This window comes from Palaemon carinicauda, chromosome 18, assembly GCF_036898095.1.
Source record: "Palaemon carinicauda isolate YSFRI2023 chromosome 18, ASM3689809v2, whole genome shotgun sequence".
Taxonomy (NCBI): Eukaryota; Metazoa; Arthropoda; class Malacostraca; order Decapoda; family Palaemonidae; genus Palaemon; species Palaemon carinicauda.
The window spans coordinates 83238763-83258762 of record NC_090742.1 but is presented as its reverse complement, the minus strand read 5'-3'; the positions used below and the strand labels follow the sequence as shown (position 1 = coordinate 83258762).

Here is a 20000-nt window from a genome sequence, read left to right as displayed (position 1 = left end):
CAAGATCAGTAAGAAATTGCAGTTAATCCCACCTTTGGTTCCCGATTCCAAATCCTTCTCCACATCTCCTGTCGGATATACACGGCAACATAGCTGTGCTCACTTTGCGAAAGGCAATCACAAATCTGGATTACCGCTGCCAATCGGAAAACGAAACTTTGTTGGATCCGGATCAAGAGAGCGAATTAATACGCCATGGTTGATAATCCAGATGTGAGAGAGGAAACTATAAATCTCATGATTTAAACTATAAACAAGAGGATGAAATACGAAACTTCAGTTAGATTTTCTGTAACTCGTGAAATCTGAACTAATCTAATTAAAAATTCATGTTTTCCAATCCAAAACTTAAAATATATATATATATATATATACACAGTATATATATATAAATATATATATATATATATATATATTATATATATATATACTGTGTATATATATATATATATATATACATATATATGTATATATATACATATACATATGTATATATACATATATATGTGTATATATATACATATATATATATATATATATATGTATATATATATACATATATATATATATATATATATGTGTGTGTGTGTGTGTATAATATATATATACATACATATATATATATATATATATATACATACATATATATATATATATATATATTATATATATATATATATATATATAATACATACATTATTATACAATTTACATACACATACGTAATATATTCATATACTCTCAGTATCATTTCCCTATGGATACGCGTATAAATCAATAAACATAATATACATGTATTAATTAAAACCGTTCATATTGTACCAACCGTGTGTCACACGATCGTACATAGTTCATTTTGCGCGTCTATCTTCGCTCTTCACTCGCACTAAAAAGAACCTGAATAAACATGTCTGTTTTTCTCAATGGTAACGGTGTAGATTTTGAACAGGAACATTCCTGTTGCCTTGAGCTTTTGTATATAAAGGAGAGTGTTCAATAATAAAATCACTCGGTTGCTTTCAACCTGTCTTTGACTCACAACCTTCTCTCAAACGTCACATTGGTGCCTAAAAATGACATACTGTACATGTTAAAATATCATTCTCATAACAAATATGGCCAAGAGAACTTAGGCTTACTTTTATAAGTTAATCATTTGCTTTCTTATTCATTTAAAACAGTGTAACACTCCATATATTTATAGACATCAACTATTAAATTGAAGTAATTAAAACTTGTTTCTAAATTTCATCTTCTTATTAACCTAATCCTTATTTTTTCACATACAATCCAATACCTTTTCCTTCTCACCAAAAATAGAAATAAAACTGATGTACCGCTTTTCCTCTCCTCTCCTCTTCTCTGCTTTCTCTTCCTAATCTACCAGCTCCTTCCTTCCTCCTCTATCAGCTTCTTCCACCTCCACCTCCTTCTTCTCCCTCCCCCTTCCAACAATGGCTGCAAAATTCTGTTGGTGCCGCAACCATCTCTCCAAAATTAATCGAGCGAGACCGTGTACCGAAGACCCATCAAGTGAACCACAAAATAAACTTCATTTCACCATCGAACGCCTTGCGAAAGTCTCCTTCTCTTGACCTCGATAACACGAACGTTCCTCCGCCAAGCCGGAGAAATACAACAGCGAAGAAAAAATCAAAACAAATTTTCGAGCGGGAAAAATGCGGCTTAACACAGCAGAATGGAATGGCCCACATGAAAGGCTATCGCCGCGTCGACTTCATGATCCCAGGATGGGTAATGGTTGTTTAGCAATGCCCTAATTCAGAAGGCACTGGACGAGGAAAAATTGAGTGAGATGGGGGAGGGGGAGGGGGATGGCGGGCGCCCCGTTACAGCTAGTTTGTTGAGCTGGAGAAAAAGAGCCACGGACTTTTTTCCCATTGGCGGTGTTTGTGTGGCGCAGTGACAAGTCGTTAATTAAGGCGAAATGATAATTGTCGCGAGGGTTATTATCGACCTTAAAGAACTGGCGCTTTCTTTTCTTGCTCTCGGTTTGGGCTTTTGAGGGATTCTAGGGGTGGAGGAGTGGAGGGAAATTCTGCTGGTGGGTTCTTCGGCAATGATGTATTTAATTGGAAAGGGACCTCAACTGATAGGCCTGGGGGCTAAGGGGGATGAAATACATACTCCTGTTAATTTGGTGGGAAGGCAGTGACAGATAAGCCTTTCCACAAAAAGGATTGGAAGGCATAAAAACTACACACGAGTTCCCTTCATCATGACAGGAAATAATTAATAAGAATATAGAAATAATTAATTAATTGAAAGACCAAACTATGAGTGAAATTGATAAAATAATGGAATGTTCAAGAATAAAAATAATTTGAAAGATAAAACAAAAGAATACATAAACATTACGTATCTTCTTCGTAACGTGTGTTAATAAACATCATCCACTTCCATTTCCTCATTTCATAAAAGTCGTATTAAAAGTTCTAGTCTTCTCACATCTATAGAACACTTCTCATCATGAAGTCCAATTTACTCATAAGTTTCAAACTTCCTTTCCAATCTTCGATGAAGAAAAAACTAGTTTCCTACCAATTTCTAACACTCGATAGTGAAAGTTTTTCCTGGAAATATAAATGATTAATTAAAGCATCCAATTAAAAACATCAGAAGAAATACTAATTAAAAGGAAATTAACTACGTCTTCAATTACTCCTCCAAAGAAGTTATTGGGGAAATTTGCCCTTTTTAATTTGAAAAAGCTTTTTATTCCATAAAATACATATGCAAGATGCTACGACTAGAATGCTGCCATTTAGTAACATATGATGAATTTCTGGTATTAAAATAAACACAAATTGGATAAAATGCTCTCTCTCTCTCTCTCTCTCTCTCTCTCTCTCTCTCTCTCTCAAAAATATTACATATATATATATGAATAGATATATATATATATATATATATATAGATATATATATATTTATATATAAACATATTTATATATGTATATATAAATAGATTTATGTATATATATATATATATATATATACACACACACACACAGACATTTATATATAAAATAAACATATAATAAACTGATACAATACATATAATTTATGAATGATGACCGGGTAAAGATCTACTTGTCGAAGAAAAATGGAAAACAAAAAATCTGATATCGTGAAAGCAATGCGTTTCGAAACATAAAGGAAAAAGGGAGGGAAAAATTACCCATCTACACTTTTAATGATGAACAAAGCATATACAACTAAATGAAGTAAAAGACTAGATGATATAATGTTTTGTTTTCAAGATCACTATGAGACAGGTGTTTTCTACTCTGGATATAACGTGGTTGAAGGTTTAAGAAGCCCATCAGAAATCAATTATGTAACGCTATGGCAAAATAAAACTGCCAAGTTATACACAATAGGATATCTCTCTCTCTCTCTCTCTCTCTCTCTCTCTCTCTCTCTCTCTCTCTTTCCCCGATATGGCAAAATATAAAAAATGCCGGATTATTAGGCAATTCCGTTGATCGTCTTCCAGGATTCAATAGAAGTTGCTCAGGGAAGAAGAAGAAGCAAATAAGAAGGGGAAAGAGCAAACATACACTCAGGACGAGAGAGAGAGAGAGAGAGAGAGAGAGAGAGAGTCTGGAAAGGGGAAGAATCATATGGATATCGCTTAATCGGATTGTGGAGCCGGATAATCGCATAATGGTGTAGTCCACCGCCAGGGAATGTGGGAATGGAGGGAGCAGATGGGTGGAGGCAGGAGAGATGATCGGACATCTAGGGATGGGGGGGGGAGGGAAACTCAGGGGAATGGGGGGAGAGGTCCATGGGCCTGAGACAGGGGAACGAGAGACACAAATGAAAGACAACCACATAAGATGGATGAGGATCGAAGGAGGAAGGTTAGAAAAAAAGGGGAAAATTTCTTGGAATACAGAACAAAAATATAAACTTTCCCGGTGAACAGCACCACAATACGATTTGTGTAATAAATGGCATCGCGTCCCTTAGCTTACGTTCCATCATATTTATGAGCCAATACATAATTCAATGTTTTCCTTCCGGCTGTTTTGTCTCCGAGATGTACTTTTGCATATTGAGGAGAAACGTAACTGGAAATGCTCCTACAAACAAGCAACAAAAAGTAACATTGTGCGCTATCAGTAAGAATACAGTATATAGCGGCAATATTTTACTTAGGGAAGCCAGTTATACAGGTGAAAACATCAAGATCACATTTGATATAGTATTATGCGCGAGTCGAGTAAAAAAAACAAAAAAAACTATCAACTAAATGTGATCAAGAGGAAAATTAACAAATAAGTGAACATCCCAAATTTATATTAACTCAAATGTTCGCCAACTATATCAACATAATCAATCAAAATACGACACACAAACATCCCAAATTATATGAACTCAAATAATCGCCAAATATAACATCAACATAATCAAAATACGACACATAAACACCTATTCACTACATTGTTTTACCAACAGATGAACTTAACTAAAAACTCATATTTTTCCTAATTTTGAATTGAAACGATGTTTTTATTTCTAGATAAAGTCGACGGAAATGTATCTACTATCTCATTCGTTTCTTCCCCTTACCAAACAATATCGAGGAAACAGAAGAGTCAAACAAACGGGAATCTAGAGAAAAAGTGAAGGCGTATAACGTCGACGGAAACAGCAGACCTGCGTCTTTTACGGTAAAATGACTACATATAGAGCAATGTCATATTGAAATTCTACTAAGGGTCCATACACTCATGGCAGCCCTAAGAAGGTTAACATAATGAGACCCATAAAAAGGTAGTGTAAAGTTTTATTGCACCCTGTAAACATGACAATAAGTGAGTTGTGTATCCCGATTACAATAGAATTTGTAAGCTATGAACTGCATGTCGTGAAATTGTAAGCGTTAGTGAGCGTGGGTAAGACTTCTTGTGGAAGATATGTATAACTACGCTCGTCTTAAAATGTAAACAATTTTAACCTTTTAACCGATTAATGCATTAACAGCCGAAGTACATCAACAGCAAATTCACCAAGCTTACAAATAATCATATTAAACAAAGCAAGCAACAACATTATCCTGTCAAATACAGAGAGAGAGAGAGAGAGAGAGAGAGAGAGAGAGAGAGAGAGAGACTCAATTTATGGCTAAAAATCACACTTCCGCTCTATGAGATCATAACAAAGGCAATCTAACTTGAGCTAAGCCTAACGAGGAGGTTACCCCCGACGCATATTAAAGTAGATTTTTAAGTAATGCAGGAGAGGCAAAAATGCATTTCATCAAGTAGTCTCCCCCACTTCATAAAATATATTGCTGGCATCTGATTTTTTAAGCTATATGGAAGTCAGAGAGAGAGAGAGAGAGAGAGAGAGAGAGAGAGAGAGAGAGAGCTTTTGCTGACGTGGAAAATAGGAAAGGAAAGGCAACAAAAGAAGAGCGCAATAAACAGGATGTTGTGCGACTTTGTGCAAACATTTTAAAGCAAACGAGTTCAAGTTAAATATAAAGTAATCATTGAATATATCTGACTGGGTTAGGTACGTATATGTACCTGTAACTTATGTATCCGAATCCAAACATTTAATGCATATGTAATACACCACGCCCCAACTCATAGCATGAATACTAACTATATATATATATATATATATATACACACACACATGCACCATTCCCAACTCAAAGTATGAATACTAACTATATATATATATATATATATATACATATATATATTTATATAAAGCCTCGGTTGATGCAATCAACCGAAATATGCAGAAGGTAAAACAGCAATTTGTTATGTTTGGTAGATAAGTAAATCACTCGCAACCTAGCACCCACCAGTACACCCAGATGATATAAAATAAAAGGGCCTAGGACGTTCATCCTCGTCCCTTAAAATTTGCAAGAAAACAGAAAATTTTCATCCAGATATATATATATATATATATATATATAAATACATCATCTGCCGTTACTAGTACACTGCAGAACAAAGGCTTCAGATATGTCCTACTCGCGCCTTTTTATGATCTGTGTATGTCAGTCTGCACACGCGAATTTCCTTAGCTTGTCAATACATCGTCTTCTCACCATTCACCTGCTTCTTTTACAATCTCTGTGGACCCATTCTATTATTTCTCTTGTACACCTATTATCTGTCATTCTCATTATATGTCCTGCCCATATCCATTTCTTTTTTCTTACTTGTTAGAATAAATTCTACTTTACTTTGCTATCGTATCCATGTTGCGCTTTTTTTTTCTTTTTTGTCTCTTAGGGTTATTCACATTATTTCTTCCATAACCGTCCGAGTTCTAACTAGCTTATGATTAAGGCTTTATAAAGGCTTCAAGTCTCTGATGCATAAGTTAATACTGGTAGGACCATCTGGTTAAATACTTTTGTTTTTCGAGAAAGTGACATTTTAATTTTCTTAATCTCAGTTTGTTTACTAAAATTGTTCCATCCCATGCTTAACCTATTCACTAAGAATAAAATCTATTTTTTCTTTCTCTATTTGGGCTTTTTGATGTCCGTCCATTTTCGACGTTCCTTTTAAAAAAGAGGTGTTAATGATTTTTAGATCGTTTCTTTCAACAAACTATACAACCACGTACCCTTTGTTATTTCTTGTATATATGCTTATATAGTACAATTTATATCAACCCTCTGTTGAAATCCTCATTTTCCGGTAACATTGAAAAACAAAAAAAGTTCTTTGTCCTTAACAGGACTGGGAATTTGAACTCACTTGCCATAGTCTCATTATATTGAAACTTCTCCATGAAGACCAGGGGATTATTTCCATCAACATACCTGAAAGTAATAAAAAGACTCATTAGAATTGCACGAAAGTTCCCATTACTATGTTGCCAATAACTATGAATGATTTTAACCAGTAAAAGATGTATTATTTGTTCCACGACCGTACCTTGAAAAAAAAAATAATGGCAAAAGACACTATCAACATGAATAATAAATACTAAAAGTAGTATGAATATTAAATGAATCCTACACAACACATTCAATGCGCGACATAACAATAAGTTCTAAAACTTAAGAACTATAATTATTGATTAAAATGTTATGAAACACTGATAGTAGAAGTTTGATAAAAAAAAAAATATGCAACAGGAAAATAATATCAGGTTTCCGTTTTAAGTAACTACATCTTTTATAAGTAATTACTTATGGAACAGTAAAGTCACCACTAGATATTTATACCTACTGTACATAATACTTCATAGCATTTACTGCCATTAACGAGACAGTTGATTACAGGTACTTAGTCAAAGCTACTTAGCTTATGGGAGTCTGGCAACGTCGAGATAAGGTTATAATCTAGCAGCGTTATGTTAAAAACTAAAATGAAAAAAAAAATAATAGTGCTGCTGACACATCTACTGTTAAAACTTAGAATGAGTAAATATTTCACACACACACACAAACAAGTTTATGCGTGCGTGTAAATACACATTTGCAATAACAGTAAAGGTTTAAATCAATATCATTTTCAAAGAAATTATGATAATAGCTGATAAGTTAAGAACAATCTAAAAGCATACAAAACAATAAAATAACTATATTCATACCAACCTACTATTATAATAAACAGATGGAAGCAAAATAGGTTAATCTAGGGTTTATAGACAAAACATAGCTGGAGAACCACCACCCCTCTAAAGACGTCAATTCCACACTGACGCCTGAAGCAGTTAACCCCGATGCAACGGTATGCATATACAGATACACCATAGACGGGGCTAAAGGCACAATGACACGACTAAATGCGACAATTTGCTCAGGCCCCATGACACTAACTAATGATCCTACCACATGGGGCGCCACCAGTGACTCATTCAACTCGCGCGCTTTCTCGCATACATATACGGGGGACGGGAGCGCGCAACTCCATAATCCTTGTTTGTTTATTGTAGTTTCTATGTAATTCTCTCGCTTTCACACACACACAAACACAGCCTAGGATCAGTTTGCTGCTATGATTTCAAAGTTAATCTTTTATGATCCTCTATTTATCAGTGGTTTACTTTTAAATAAACCCAAAGTCTTTCATGGCTACTCTGGTCTAATTTTGAAGTCCTGTGTGATTAAATATTGATCAAGTTACTTGAAAACGAAGAGTGGATCATAAAATTATTTCCAATGGGAGTAAACAGAAGTATTTAAGAAATTATTTCACCTCTCATTTATGCAAGACTTTGAAAGACTACCTTTTACAAAAAAAAAAAAAAAAAAAAAAGACGACTACCTGCCACAAAAAAAAAAAAAAAAAATAATAATAATAATAATAATAATAATAATTAGTACATACGTCATAGAACAAAATAAACAACCATAATATAATCATGTCTATTAACAAACACCTCATAAATTAGCAGAATAATATTACTATTTTAATAATAATATTAATTTCACTGATTTTAGTAACAATACTGATCATGACCTTCCATGGGGCCATCTCATGTCTGAGCGCCATAGACATTCGCCCTTCGCCAAAAGTCGTCGGTATCAGACGACCTCCTGCGTGGCACGTCAGAGCACCACCGCCTTTGCCTAACGAGCAAGATAAAGGCGCTCTAACACCTTCGACCACTCTGTCAGCCTTCACATATGACTTCGAGTCATGCACCCCCGAAGAGCGTCCCGAGAAATGCCAACTGATACTCAAGCTGGTATAATTTTATCCTTTCTTTTTGACTACTCATAAGATATTCCCCTGACAAGTTCATGAAAAGGAGATAAGGAAAAACCCCTTATGCATACGTAATGGATATCGCTAGGGCAAAGTTACCGAAATAGAAAACTGATAGTAAAGTTAGAATAAACCTCTTGTTCTATAAGAACGAGATGATTCTTTACCAAAACGATAAAACCATTTGTCTTGAAGTTTGTAAACTAGAATAGACAAACAGAACATCATCACTATATTTTTACTACTTCAAAGCTAAATTTAATGTTCATTCCATTAAAAATAACCATACCACACTCTTTAAAGAGTAATATTTTTCACTATCTTTTTACATGTAAAATATTAGAGTAATATTTATTTCTCCAATATCATCTAACTTATACTTCTACCAGCATAAAACTAAAAGCAATAATAATTTTCCAAAGCCTACAATGTTTGTAAGCAAATGACACCGTATCTAAATTTGTTGCAATTACCATTCCTAAAAAATGTACGCTAATCTCGTTCCCGTTAAAAGCTACTTAAAAAAGAAGGGAGACGGAGAAAAACAATCAAAGAAACTAGAGAAGTTCAGTGAAGTTAAAAAGAGTACACTGTAACGAGATATTAATGAACGGAGAGGACAGAGTAGTAGATTTTTTTTTTTTTTTTTTTACAGCCGCAAAGAATATTACAATTTCTCTTTCGAAGCAGTGAACTGCCTTAAGAAACAAAAATCAATAACGGTCAGGAAAATTTTCTTTGTCTACACGATACGTTTTTCATTAACGGATATATTTATAATTATTAAAAAAAAAAATATGGTTATACAACACAGCCAAGTGGTATATTATTAACAAAACCCTTCCATTTTCAACGACACTTTCAAAAACTTTTCAATGATTGTTCCATCTACAGCAATTATCAGAAATAAAAGCAACCACCAAAACCGAGCAAGAGACTGTAGTTCCCGTAGCCCATAAAGACGAGGCACTTTTGTTGGACCAAAAGTAAATGGGGCAGAACAAACAGTGTAAGTGTTGATAGTGGAAATGCAGGCTTCTTAATCTGTGATTGCCACTAGAGGAATGTTACAGAACAGAGACGGTTATTACTGTTGGAAATAAGGAAGAATAGAATGTGCGTGTTGCTAGTTGAGATACAGTAGAAAAGGCTAAGTAAGAATGAAGTAAAGAAATGTGTATCACATGTGTAATTAAGAGTAGAATAGTATATGGTTATTGTCGCTGGACTTTAAAAAGCATAAATTAAATTGAATCTCTGCGTATATCTATAATTTCCATGCTACATGAAAAGATCACACAAATCACCAATAACGCAAGATAAACAGGCTTTATCTATCCAACTCCCCCATAAAAACTTACACAAGTTATTGCTTCATTTATCTTTCTTCTCAACATAATGGGAATAATACACAAAGAGTTTATTCTATGAACATTCTTCCATGCCACTTTCTTGAAAACCTTTCTCTCCGTAGCAATGTGTCCGTACAGATGCAATTACGTTTAATGCTCTGATTCCCTTTCCCTTTCTTCTTCTAATTATTATTATTATTATCATTATTAACCTACAACCCTAGTTGGAAACGAAGGATGCTACAAACCCTATGGCTCTAATGGGAAAGTAGCCCAGTGAGGAACGGAAATAAGAGATTAAATAAGCTCTATAGAAGTGATGAATATTTTTCTTTTAAGATCAGTAACAAAGTTAAAATAGATCGGTCATATATATGCCACTTAGAGATATTTTTTCATCATAAAAGTATTTGCAGCAAATTTGAACATATGAAGTTCCAGCGATTCAATAGCAAGATTGGGAAAATCATTACAAACCAGTCTGGTCACAGCTGGAATAAAACTTCTAGAATACTGCGTAGTATTCAGCCTTAAGATGGAGAAGGCAAGACTCTTAGAATTAACTGCTTACCTAGTACTGCGTACAGGACGATAGAGTCTAGCAAGATCTGAATGCAAAGGATAGTTAGAATTAGGAAAAATCTTATAAAACATGCACACACACACACACAAAAAAAAAAAAACTATATCAACGTCGATCCAGAGATTTATATCCAGATAAGGAATTAGAAATTTAATAGACCGCAATTTTTTGTCCAACAGATTACGATGAGAGTCAGCACTGAAGACCAGATAGGAGAACAACACTCGAAATATGGTAGAAAGAAAAACATAAAACATTTCCTCCGGAAAGATAAATCAGGGAAAATATCAAAAGGCTTTCTCAATAAGCCATTTTTTCCGGAATTGAAGAAGCAGACCGAATGTATTTCTAAAATGTAGATTTGCTATCAAGAATCACACCTAGAATTTCAAATGACTTGTATATAGTATAAGATGCATTGTTAATGCAGAGATCTGGATTATGAGGAACCACAGTCCTCGACCTACTTACAATAATTGAACCCTTACAATTTGCACTACGCACTAGTTTTAGCTGAATCTCTATTAAGGGATTACGCCGCAACCATAGGTCCACATTCAGGTTAAGGAATTGATGCAAAGAGAGTAGCATCTTGTGCATATGCAATGAGTCCGTTTCAATCTAGGCCAAACCACATTTCATGCATATATAGTCATAAACGAAATGTACCGAGAACACTAACCCAGAGGTCCGCCAGATATTGCATCCTATAACCTACCTTCCTTATGAGGCTGAATACCGTAATTGAAATACTGTAATATTTCAAAAAGGTCTCTGCTATAAAATTATATATACATATATATATATATATATATATATATACCTTGCTGAGAGGGGATACCTTAACTTGGTGAAAGGGATTATGTATCAGCAACGTCAGAGCTACCCATAGTAGGTTGATTTGCTATGAGCGACCGGATAAAAGACTCCCACTATCACCAATCCGCAGTGGCCAGCGTGGTGATGAAAACTGCCCAAACCTTAGATATGAATAAAGACATGCCCAAGGCCTTTGTCCTGCAGTTTACTAGAAACGTCTGGATTTGTTTATATATATATATATATATATATATATATATATATATATGTGTGTGTGTGTGTGTGTGTGTGTGTGTGTGTACACCATTTTCTAGTATTAATGCATGTTTTCTAATACGGTAAATACTGCTATTCGACGTTATATAGAATAAGCTGCTAATAATGGTAATGGATATAAAAGTTTGAAGACTATATGCGCAACCGAGATAAACATGAGCATTCTTCCAAGGGCTGCCCACTTCGCTTTCTTGTTCGTCTTTATCTGTTTAAAATATCAGAGCTTCTCTCCTCTAAGGCCATCTTGCCAATTATCTCCCCTTCCTTGCTATCTTATGCATCCGCTTTCCCGTGCATCTTCCCTTCGGCCAGACTATATAATGGGAAGAGAGAGAGAGAGAGAGAGAGAGAGAGAGAGAGAGAGAGAGAGAGAGAGAGAGAGAGAGAAAGAGAATATCTTCCTTTAGAATTCATAAAAACAGCAGTTCTGTTTTGAAGAGACCCATTCCTAAGGTAAAAAACTACAAAGTAATGACAGGCTTTCATGTCCCCAAAAAATCAAACCGAAAGGAAAGAAAAAGCCTACTAACTGACATCACTAGTCATTGCCACCGTCATCATCATCGACCGCCATCGTCGTCGGTCCTCGCCGTCGTCAATGTTACCAACGTCGTCACCGTCATCGCATCTAACCGTCTGCTCCATAGCCAATACCGTCTTTCTAACAGATAGCAAAGTTTACTTGAGCTCATTAAGTTATAATGGGGATGTAAACCCTGTCTCAACGATCTCTTCTAATTTATCTCCCCTCTCCTATCTTCTCTTCTCCTTTGGAGGGAAGGGGGGGGGGGAGAAGGGATGTCTGTTTCTCCCGTTAAGTTCTACTTCTCTCTTTTTTTCTTGTCTTATGCTTCCTTCAAAAAGGGGAGATCCAACTTTTACCATTTTGGACTGTGAACGTAACTTGATATTGTAAAACTTCTGTTCTATCAACCTGGCAGAAAAATAGAAGATTTTTTTTTACACTCTTTCCGAAGATACATCCAGATCCCTTATTACGGTTCTTTACAACAGGAGTATCTTTGACTTTTAAGGGGAAAATAGAGGGCGGAGACATTAAAGACAAATATTGACAGCTATTCGGTAGTCCATCGGCTCCATTCTTGTGCATATATATATATATATATATATATACACATAAAATATTTATCCAAAAAATATTTGAAATAAGCCCCGAATACCTTTCAATTATACACACAAACACGCGCACACACAATATATATGTGTGTGTGTATATATATATATAGCAGCAAATTGTCGCTAATTAGGTTTTAATGATTTTACATTTTACAGAAGACTGTACTTCTACAGATGGAAAAAAAATCGTAACCAACGAAGAATTTATTCCCGTAAACTTTATCTTATCGGACATATTTTACGATAAATTTGTGTATTATTCTTGTGCTTATTGAAACGTAACCTTAAGTACCTTTGCACTAAATAGTTAGGAACATATTAAATGGAAACACTAGAAACGGTATCCTTCACATTTCAGGAGGGGAAAATGGAAGTAAAAGGTGTTTTTAACTTGGCCACAATTATTCATTTACCTGAAAACTACTAAAACATTTAAGTTTGTTTACTTTGAAACGGTTAATATTTTTTTTTTCGTATTTAACTTAGCTTGATAATTATATTTGCTAATACCTTCCTGAGGAAATGTATTCTAACCATTTATCTATTTTATTCTAACTTACTCACGCAGCTTTTCCAATATAATTTACATAGAGAGGGATTAAGTGCGTGTGGTTTTATATCCATCTCCTACTCTCAAAACTACTCTCAAAACTCCAACAACCCCCTATCTAATCCATATAATCAGCTTTTACCTACGAGTTTGGTGTGATGCAACACAGTTTGCTAGGCTGTCACCTATCATTTCCATCTTGGAACTGTGAAGCTGTGATAACACGAGTAACATGAGCGAAGGTTTCATAACTGTCCCCCAAAACATAGACTTGGAAGTAAAGGGAGATGGAACCCAAAAACTAAAGGTTCTTGATCTGCTGGCATTTTTGTGTAAGTATATTTTGTCTATTTATAAACAAACGACAAACATTGCTTTTATTTTTCGTGAATGTGGTAGGAGTACGCATTTACAATGAAAACTTATCATAGAACATCCTATGGCTTCGTTTTATTTTAGAAAATATATGTTGAAAAGCCTCAAGGATTGAAAGACCCGCTTTTTGTAACTGCGTTGGATAGCAGTTGCACATAAATGCAATTGGGAAACCCCTTTCATTTCTAACAAAATACATTTTACGAGGAATCCAATACCGTATTGTTATGCCGAAAATTTCTTCGTTGAGAACAATTCTACGCCATTTATAGGTACTTCTCGGTCTGGTCAACGCTGCTATTATTCTATATAATCAACGTACCGTGCTTTTAAAACTGATTTTAGTGGGTAAAGTAGTTAGGTTTCAAAAAGCAAAACCGCATCAAGTGGTGATATTTTAAACGTATATTTTTTACGAAAAGAATAAATTACTTGTTATCCTTTAAAATATCTTTTTTTTACCTTTTAATAAGCTTATGAGTAAAATCTAGTGGAAAAGATATAATGGAATCTACTTATAAGCAATGACCTTAAGGAGAAGAAAGAAGAAAGGAAAGAAAAAGAAAGGATTGATATTATATTTGCATAAAATAAAAATATACAACTTAACATATTTAAGAAACGACAAGAAAATGGCCTTGGTTCTTAAAAACAATACTGTAAGATAGATAAGTACGTACCGGAGTGTTCTGCATGAAATTCTAAATATAAAGAATATTTTTCACAATCATTAATAATTCTTTTAAGATAGAAACATTTCTCCATAACTCTTCTTGACCCAATGTAGTGTACAAAATTTACAATTCATGTAATCTACAGGAAATTTACATATTATGCAAGCTGTACAACCGTCTTTATTTCAGGTAGTCCTAATAATAGTTTAGTTTGTGCAATCATTGTAAAAAGGTTTCCGCGCCCCTTTACACTAAATGTTCAATGTAATCTACATAATCCAGTTTGCAATTTAAAATAATCTACATAACAATGGTTTCCGTTTCATGTACCTAAAGGTATAGGAGAGAGAGAGAGAGAGAGAGAGAGAGAGAGAGAGAGAGAGAGAAAGGAGCAAATTCATGATTTGCCTTTCTAAATAGCAGCGGAAGAGTGAAAGCTCCCGAACCCTCTCAGAAAAATATTTCCTCTCTTTATTTCTAAGGAATCAGTCCAGGTTTACAAATCCTTCAAGAACCGATTTCCATATTTTCTTCTCCAGGGGAGAATATATTACGCTGAAAAGAAAAACAGTACTCACAAAGGAACCTTTTTTCTTCGAAAGTGGTAAATAAGGCAAACAATTTCCTTAAACTTTATAATATATATATATATATTATATATATATATATATATATATATATTCATAGGAATTTCTCGTCGAGAAACTCTCTCTCTCTCTCTCTCTCTCTCTCTCTCTCTCTCTTTTTCTGTGTTACTGTGTATTCGAAAGTACATCTTCAATTCTTAAAAAGCCGCTCCACTCAAGTAACATTTTTTTTCAGCAATATTTTTCCTTTTGATATTCTAATTTCTTCATAAAACATCGCGGTGAATATGAGCAAAGCTACGTCTTCTTTCTTTCCTCCTCTTCTTTTTTCTTCCTTCTTTTTACCTTTTACGCTCACGCATTCCTCTTCTCTGCTTTATCTGGGATGGCAAGAGAAGGAAGCTCATCTCATCTAAGCTCTCATATCCTTGCCCATCTCATTTCTTATCTTTTTAGCCACAAACATGAATTAGTTTGCTAATCCACTCTCTCTCTCTCTCTCTCTCTCTCTCTCTCTCTCTCTGAATAAATTTTCTAGTAAACTTTTAAAACAACGATGTACCTTGTTGGCATGAAGGGCTCTCTCTCTCTCTCTCTCTCTCTCTCTCTCTCTCTGCTTTCATTAGATTTTTTGTTCGTTTCATAATCCACAGCCCATGAATCATTCACTAATCTCTCTCTCTCTCTCTCTCTCTCTCTCTCTCTCCTTTGTTGGATTTCTTGTCCGTTTCATACTCCACAGGCCATGAATCTCTCTCTCTCTCTCTCTCTCTCTCTCTCTCTCCCTCAGCCCAGCCATGTGCTCCATCTTCTGCTGAAGGGAACAAAGCTTAGACCGAGTGGCGTTGTTTGCACAGAAACTTAATCCTAATTTGTGTCAATATTTGGTGACGCGTCGTTCGGTAAGGGGGGTACCTGGGGCCAAATTTTTCTTCCCCTTCCCCCCTCTTCGATTCTTTTCTTCTATATTTCCGGATGGACCCTCAATGTGCTAAACACCTCCGGAGGGAACAATAGAAAGAGAGAGGAGAGCAGTGACAGGAATGGTGGTCCACTAAAAAATACGACAGAAATGCGTCTTGGGGACCAAGCGCATAATGCAATCCTATAAGACAAGTACTTTAGATTTGGATAATATGCGATAGAATTATGCCAGTGGGTAAAAAGGTTTAAGGGAAATTCTTACAGACATTCGCCACGTTTACCTTTAGTTTCCTAATCGGGAGAGAGAGAGAGAGAGAGAGAGAGAGAGAGAGAGAGAGAGAGAGGTACATAGTGCGAAATCTCGTATCGTACTGAATACGAAAAAAAGGGACACCGCATTCGGGAAAGCTTTGGCAGTTTCTCATTGAGAGCTGTGCTGTGGTATTGTGCAAATGCAAACAGGAGATTCGCGGTAATTCCGAGAAATAAAAGGGCAAAATGCAAAAGGGGTTTATGGGGAGGAATATATCAGAAAGAAACTACACTGGGAAATTGTAAAATGTTAAAAGGAGAAAATGGGAGAGAAGGCAAAAGGGAAAGGACGGAGTTGAGCAGATATTCCTTAGAAGCAGTAGTATATTATACATATGAGAGATGAGAAATAAGTCCATTAAAAAAGGATAATGCTTGATTTATAAATGTAAACACCAGATTAATAAAGGAACCCAAAAAGAAAAGGTTTTTCTAACAACATTTTACAAATCAGGATGACTAACTTTCAAAGCAAGTCTAAGAGAATGCCAGCTTATATCCAACGTACAGATCCCGACTTTTGATGATGGATATTTTACCAAAATTTGAACTTTGATGTAAAAACCCTTAAATTGGGCCCTACCCCATATATATATATATATATATATAATATATAATATATATATATATATAATATAATATATATATATATATATATATATATAATATATATATATATATATATATATATATATATATATATATATATATATATATATAATATATATATATATATATACATTATATATATATAATATATAATATATATATATATATATATATATACATATGTGTACATATATATCAAATTCAAAAGTGGTCTGGGAACTAGAACCCGTGCTACCACCAGACAAAGGAAAAGTAGGCCTTTAAGTTTAACTATATAATAGTCAGTTATCATACCAAGAATGAAGACAACATACGAAATAAGAATGAAGTTCATGTTAGTGTCTACTGCACGTTTAATAAGTTTAAAGGCCCAAAGAAATTTCTGCCTTGACGAAGCGAAATAAAAGAAAACTGCAAAGCTCAATGTCTTGTCCTTCTCAGGATATAGCTTTCAAGGGAAATGTTTTTTTTTTTTTTTTTTTTTTTGCTCATGGGAAGACATTATCATTATTATTATTATTATTATTATTACTTGCTAAGCGACAACCCTAGTTGGAAAAGCAGGAAGCTGTAAGCCATTAGGTTCCAACAGGAAAAATGGCAGAGTGAAGAAAGAAAGTAAAACAAAGGATAAATGGCTTTAACGGGCACCAACATTTATAAATAGCTACATAGATTACCCAATATATACATCTAGAAGAATCAACATTCAAAATACAAAGTAAAGACGGCCACTCTCTCAGGAATTTCTGGAATATCCTGACCTATCCAACATTTACCGAATTAAAATTGAAAGAGCAAACCTGGTTCTGACCGTGTGTTGAAAGCAGTAGTGCAGATACAAGCAAAAGATAAAGAAAGAGCAACAAATAAGAAATTTCGAGTAAAGACAAATATATATTCTTAAAGAAATTAAAAAGGTCGGTCATTATCCAAGCTTTGCATAATCAAAATTGCACAGATTGCTAGCTTTCAAAAGACTGGTAACCCCTGGCCCATAATGCTGTATAATTACTGTAAAATATGAAAGCATTAACCAACATTATGCCAAATCATACAATTGAATGCAGAGGTCATAATATGAAACCCATCTCCCCACAGGGATCATTTCTATTTCATTACGAGACACATATATCTAACATCAGTTCACCCTAAACCTCGGCTGCACTACATCTCTGAGAGAGAGAGAGAGAGAGAGAGAGAGAGAGAGAGGGGGGGGGGTCACACAACGTAATTTACATCTATTGTTCCTATAATATCAAGCTTGCCACTGAGAAAATTGTTGCTGCAGTACAATAAAATTATTTCCAGACAAGCCAAGAAAACCCGGAAATTAAATGATCTACAAAGCAAAACCATGTCTAATGTGACAAATCCAACATACAAGACAACAACAACAGCAAGAGAAACGACAACAAATCAAATAATCATAATGATGATAATAACAGCATTTACATTTTCCCTTAATCGAAATCACGAAGAGAACTAATCTGAAATAAATATTGTACCTTTGTGTGCCAGAGGGGGAGTGGGGGAGATCACTCGATAGGGAAGTAGAGTGGGGGGCCCGGGTGCAGTATCACCCTAAAGGTGGCCTTCTGACTGGCTGGCTGGCCAACCTATTCCCTCACTACCAATGTTGCCACATGATGGCGTGCTTGTGCTTGCAAACCCTTTTCCAAATGTCATGGGGGTCGATATTGAAGGGCAATAAATGCGTATTTGTGCATCACTAACCCACAGTCTCTCTCTCTCTCTCTCTCTCTCTCTCTCTCTCTCTCCATAATTCCTACTTCCTCTTGGCAACACTATATCTTTCCTTCCTTTCTTCCTCTTTCTTCGTATGTATTCCTCACTGTCCTACTCGTTCTCTCTCTTTTCCTTCTCTCCTCCTTCTCCTCCCCATTTTCCTCTCTTTCTACCTTTCTCTCTTTATACCGTTGTGTGACTGCTCGCCTCTCGCTCACCTGGCTGTACCACTGTCCGTAGTCGTCGTCGTCGTCGTTGTTCCGAGCTTTTGCTACCTGGCCTTCCTAAAGCTTATCTTCATTACCTGCATGATTTGGTTCTTTATTATCTAAACTAGTTGATACTTTCTAATTGAAGTTGCCTCGACTCTGGTGGCCTTGGCTCGCACGATTTCACCTTCCTGCATTCTATCGATGACTCGAGAAGGGGAGAAAACGGAAGTGCTATCTTACTAAAGAGAGAGAGAGAGAGAGAGAGAGAGAGAGAGAGAAAATGGTATGTACGTATATACAGCTGACAAAATGTGTATTTCTAAAAACCACAATGACATCCTAACTTCTCGACTTTTTTCCACTTCCATCATAAGCTTGATACTACGATCCTCTCTTTAAGAAGGGAATAAACAAAGAAAAGCCATGAAAACTAAGAGTTTCTTTGTTGATATCCTGCTCAAATATTAGCTCATAGTGATAAGCGTTTTATAAAAGGAAATCGAGACGTCAGCATGTCATTGTGCCTATAAAAATTACACACAATGTATATATATATATATATATATATATACACTGTAGTGTATGTGTTTGTGAACAAGACAGGACTAAAATAAACACGATAAAAGCACACAAAACCAAAAACAAATAAAAGTTCATAGATTTCTAAATGCAAAACAAAAAAACATATGCACGCATAAAAAACTCAAGGTCACACTCTAATTTTGCACAGGAGTAATAAAATCGTAAACGAGACCGTTTATAGGAAATTCGCATGCTGAGAGGTCACACATCCGGGTAAGGAAGAGACAGACTGAGAGGCAGTTGTGCATCTCTCTCTCTCTCTCTCTCTCTCTCTCTCTCTCTCTACGAATACGAACGTGTTTGTGTTTGATAAAATACTAATTGCCCTTTAACAGATAAAAGGGAAAATTGTTAAATACACACAAATACAGGCTATGCTGTTCATAATGAGGATAGGAAAAATTATGATAAACATGGCTTTAGACTACTAGTATTACAACTTTCGGGACTCTGTATCACACTGAAAGGCATCACGTCTCTTTTCATACTTGGAAAAAAAAACTACACATGATCACAATTAGACCTCCAAATACC

At 35.1% G+C, this 20000-nt stretch overlaps 1 protein-coding gene across 2 annotated transcripts in view; it reads right to left on the bottom strand.

The window, feature by feature from the left end:
- The window catches only part of LOC137657919 (Krueppel-like factor 6), a 531923-nt gene that overhangs the window by 114761 nt on the left and 397162 nt on the right, over window positions 1-20000 (bottom strand). The window contains exon 1 of one of the 2 annotated variants that reach the window (XM_068392583.1): window positions 6764-6793. The exons of the other annotated variant lie outside the window; for it this stretch is intronic. Within the exon in view, the coding sequence (XP_068248684.1) occupies window positions 6764-6778 (15 nt within the window). The 5' untranslated portion in view covers window positions 6779-6793. Of the gene's footprint in view, window positions 1-6763; window positions 6794-20000 lie in introns of those variants that run through there. 2 annotated transcript variants of the gene reach the window in all.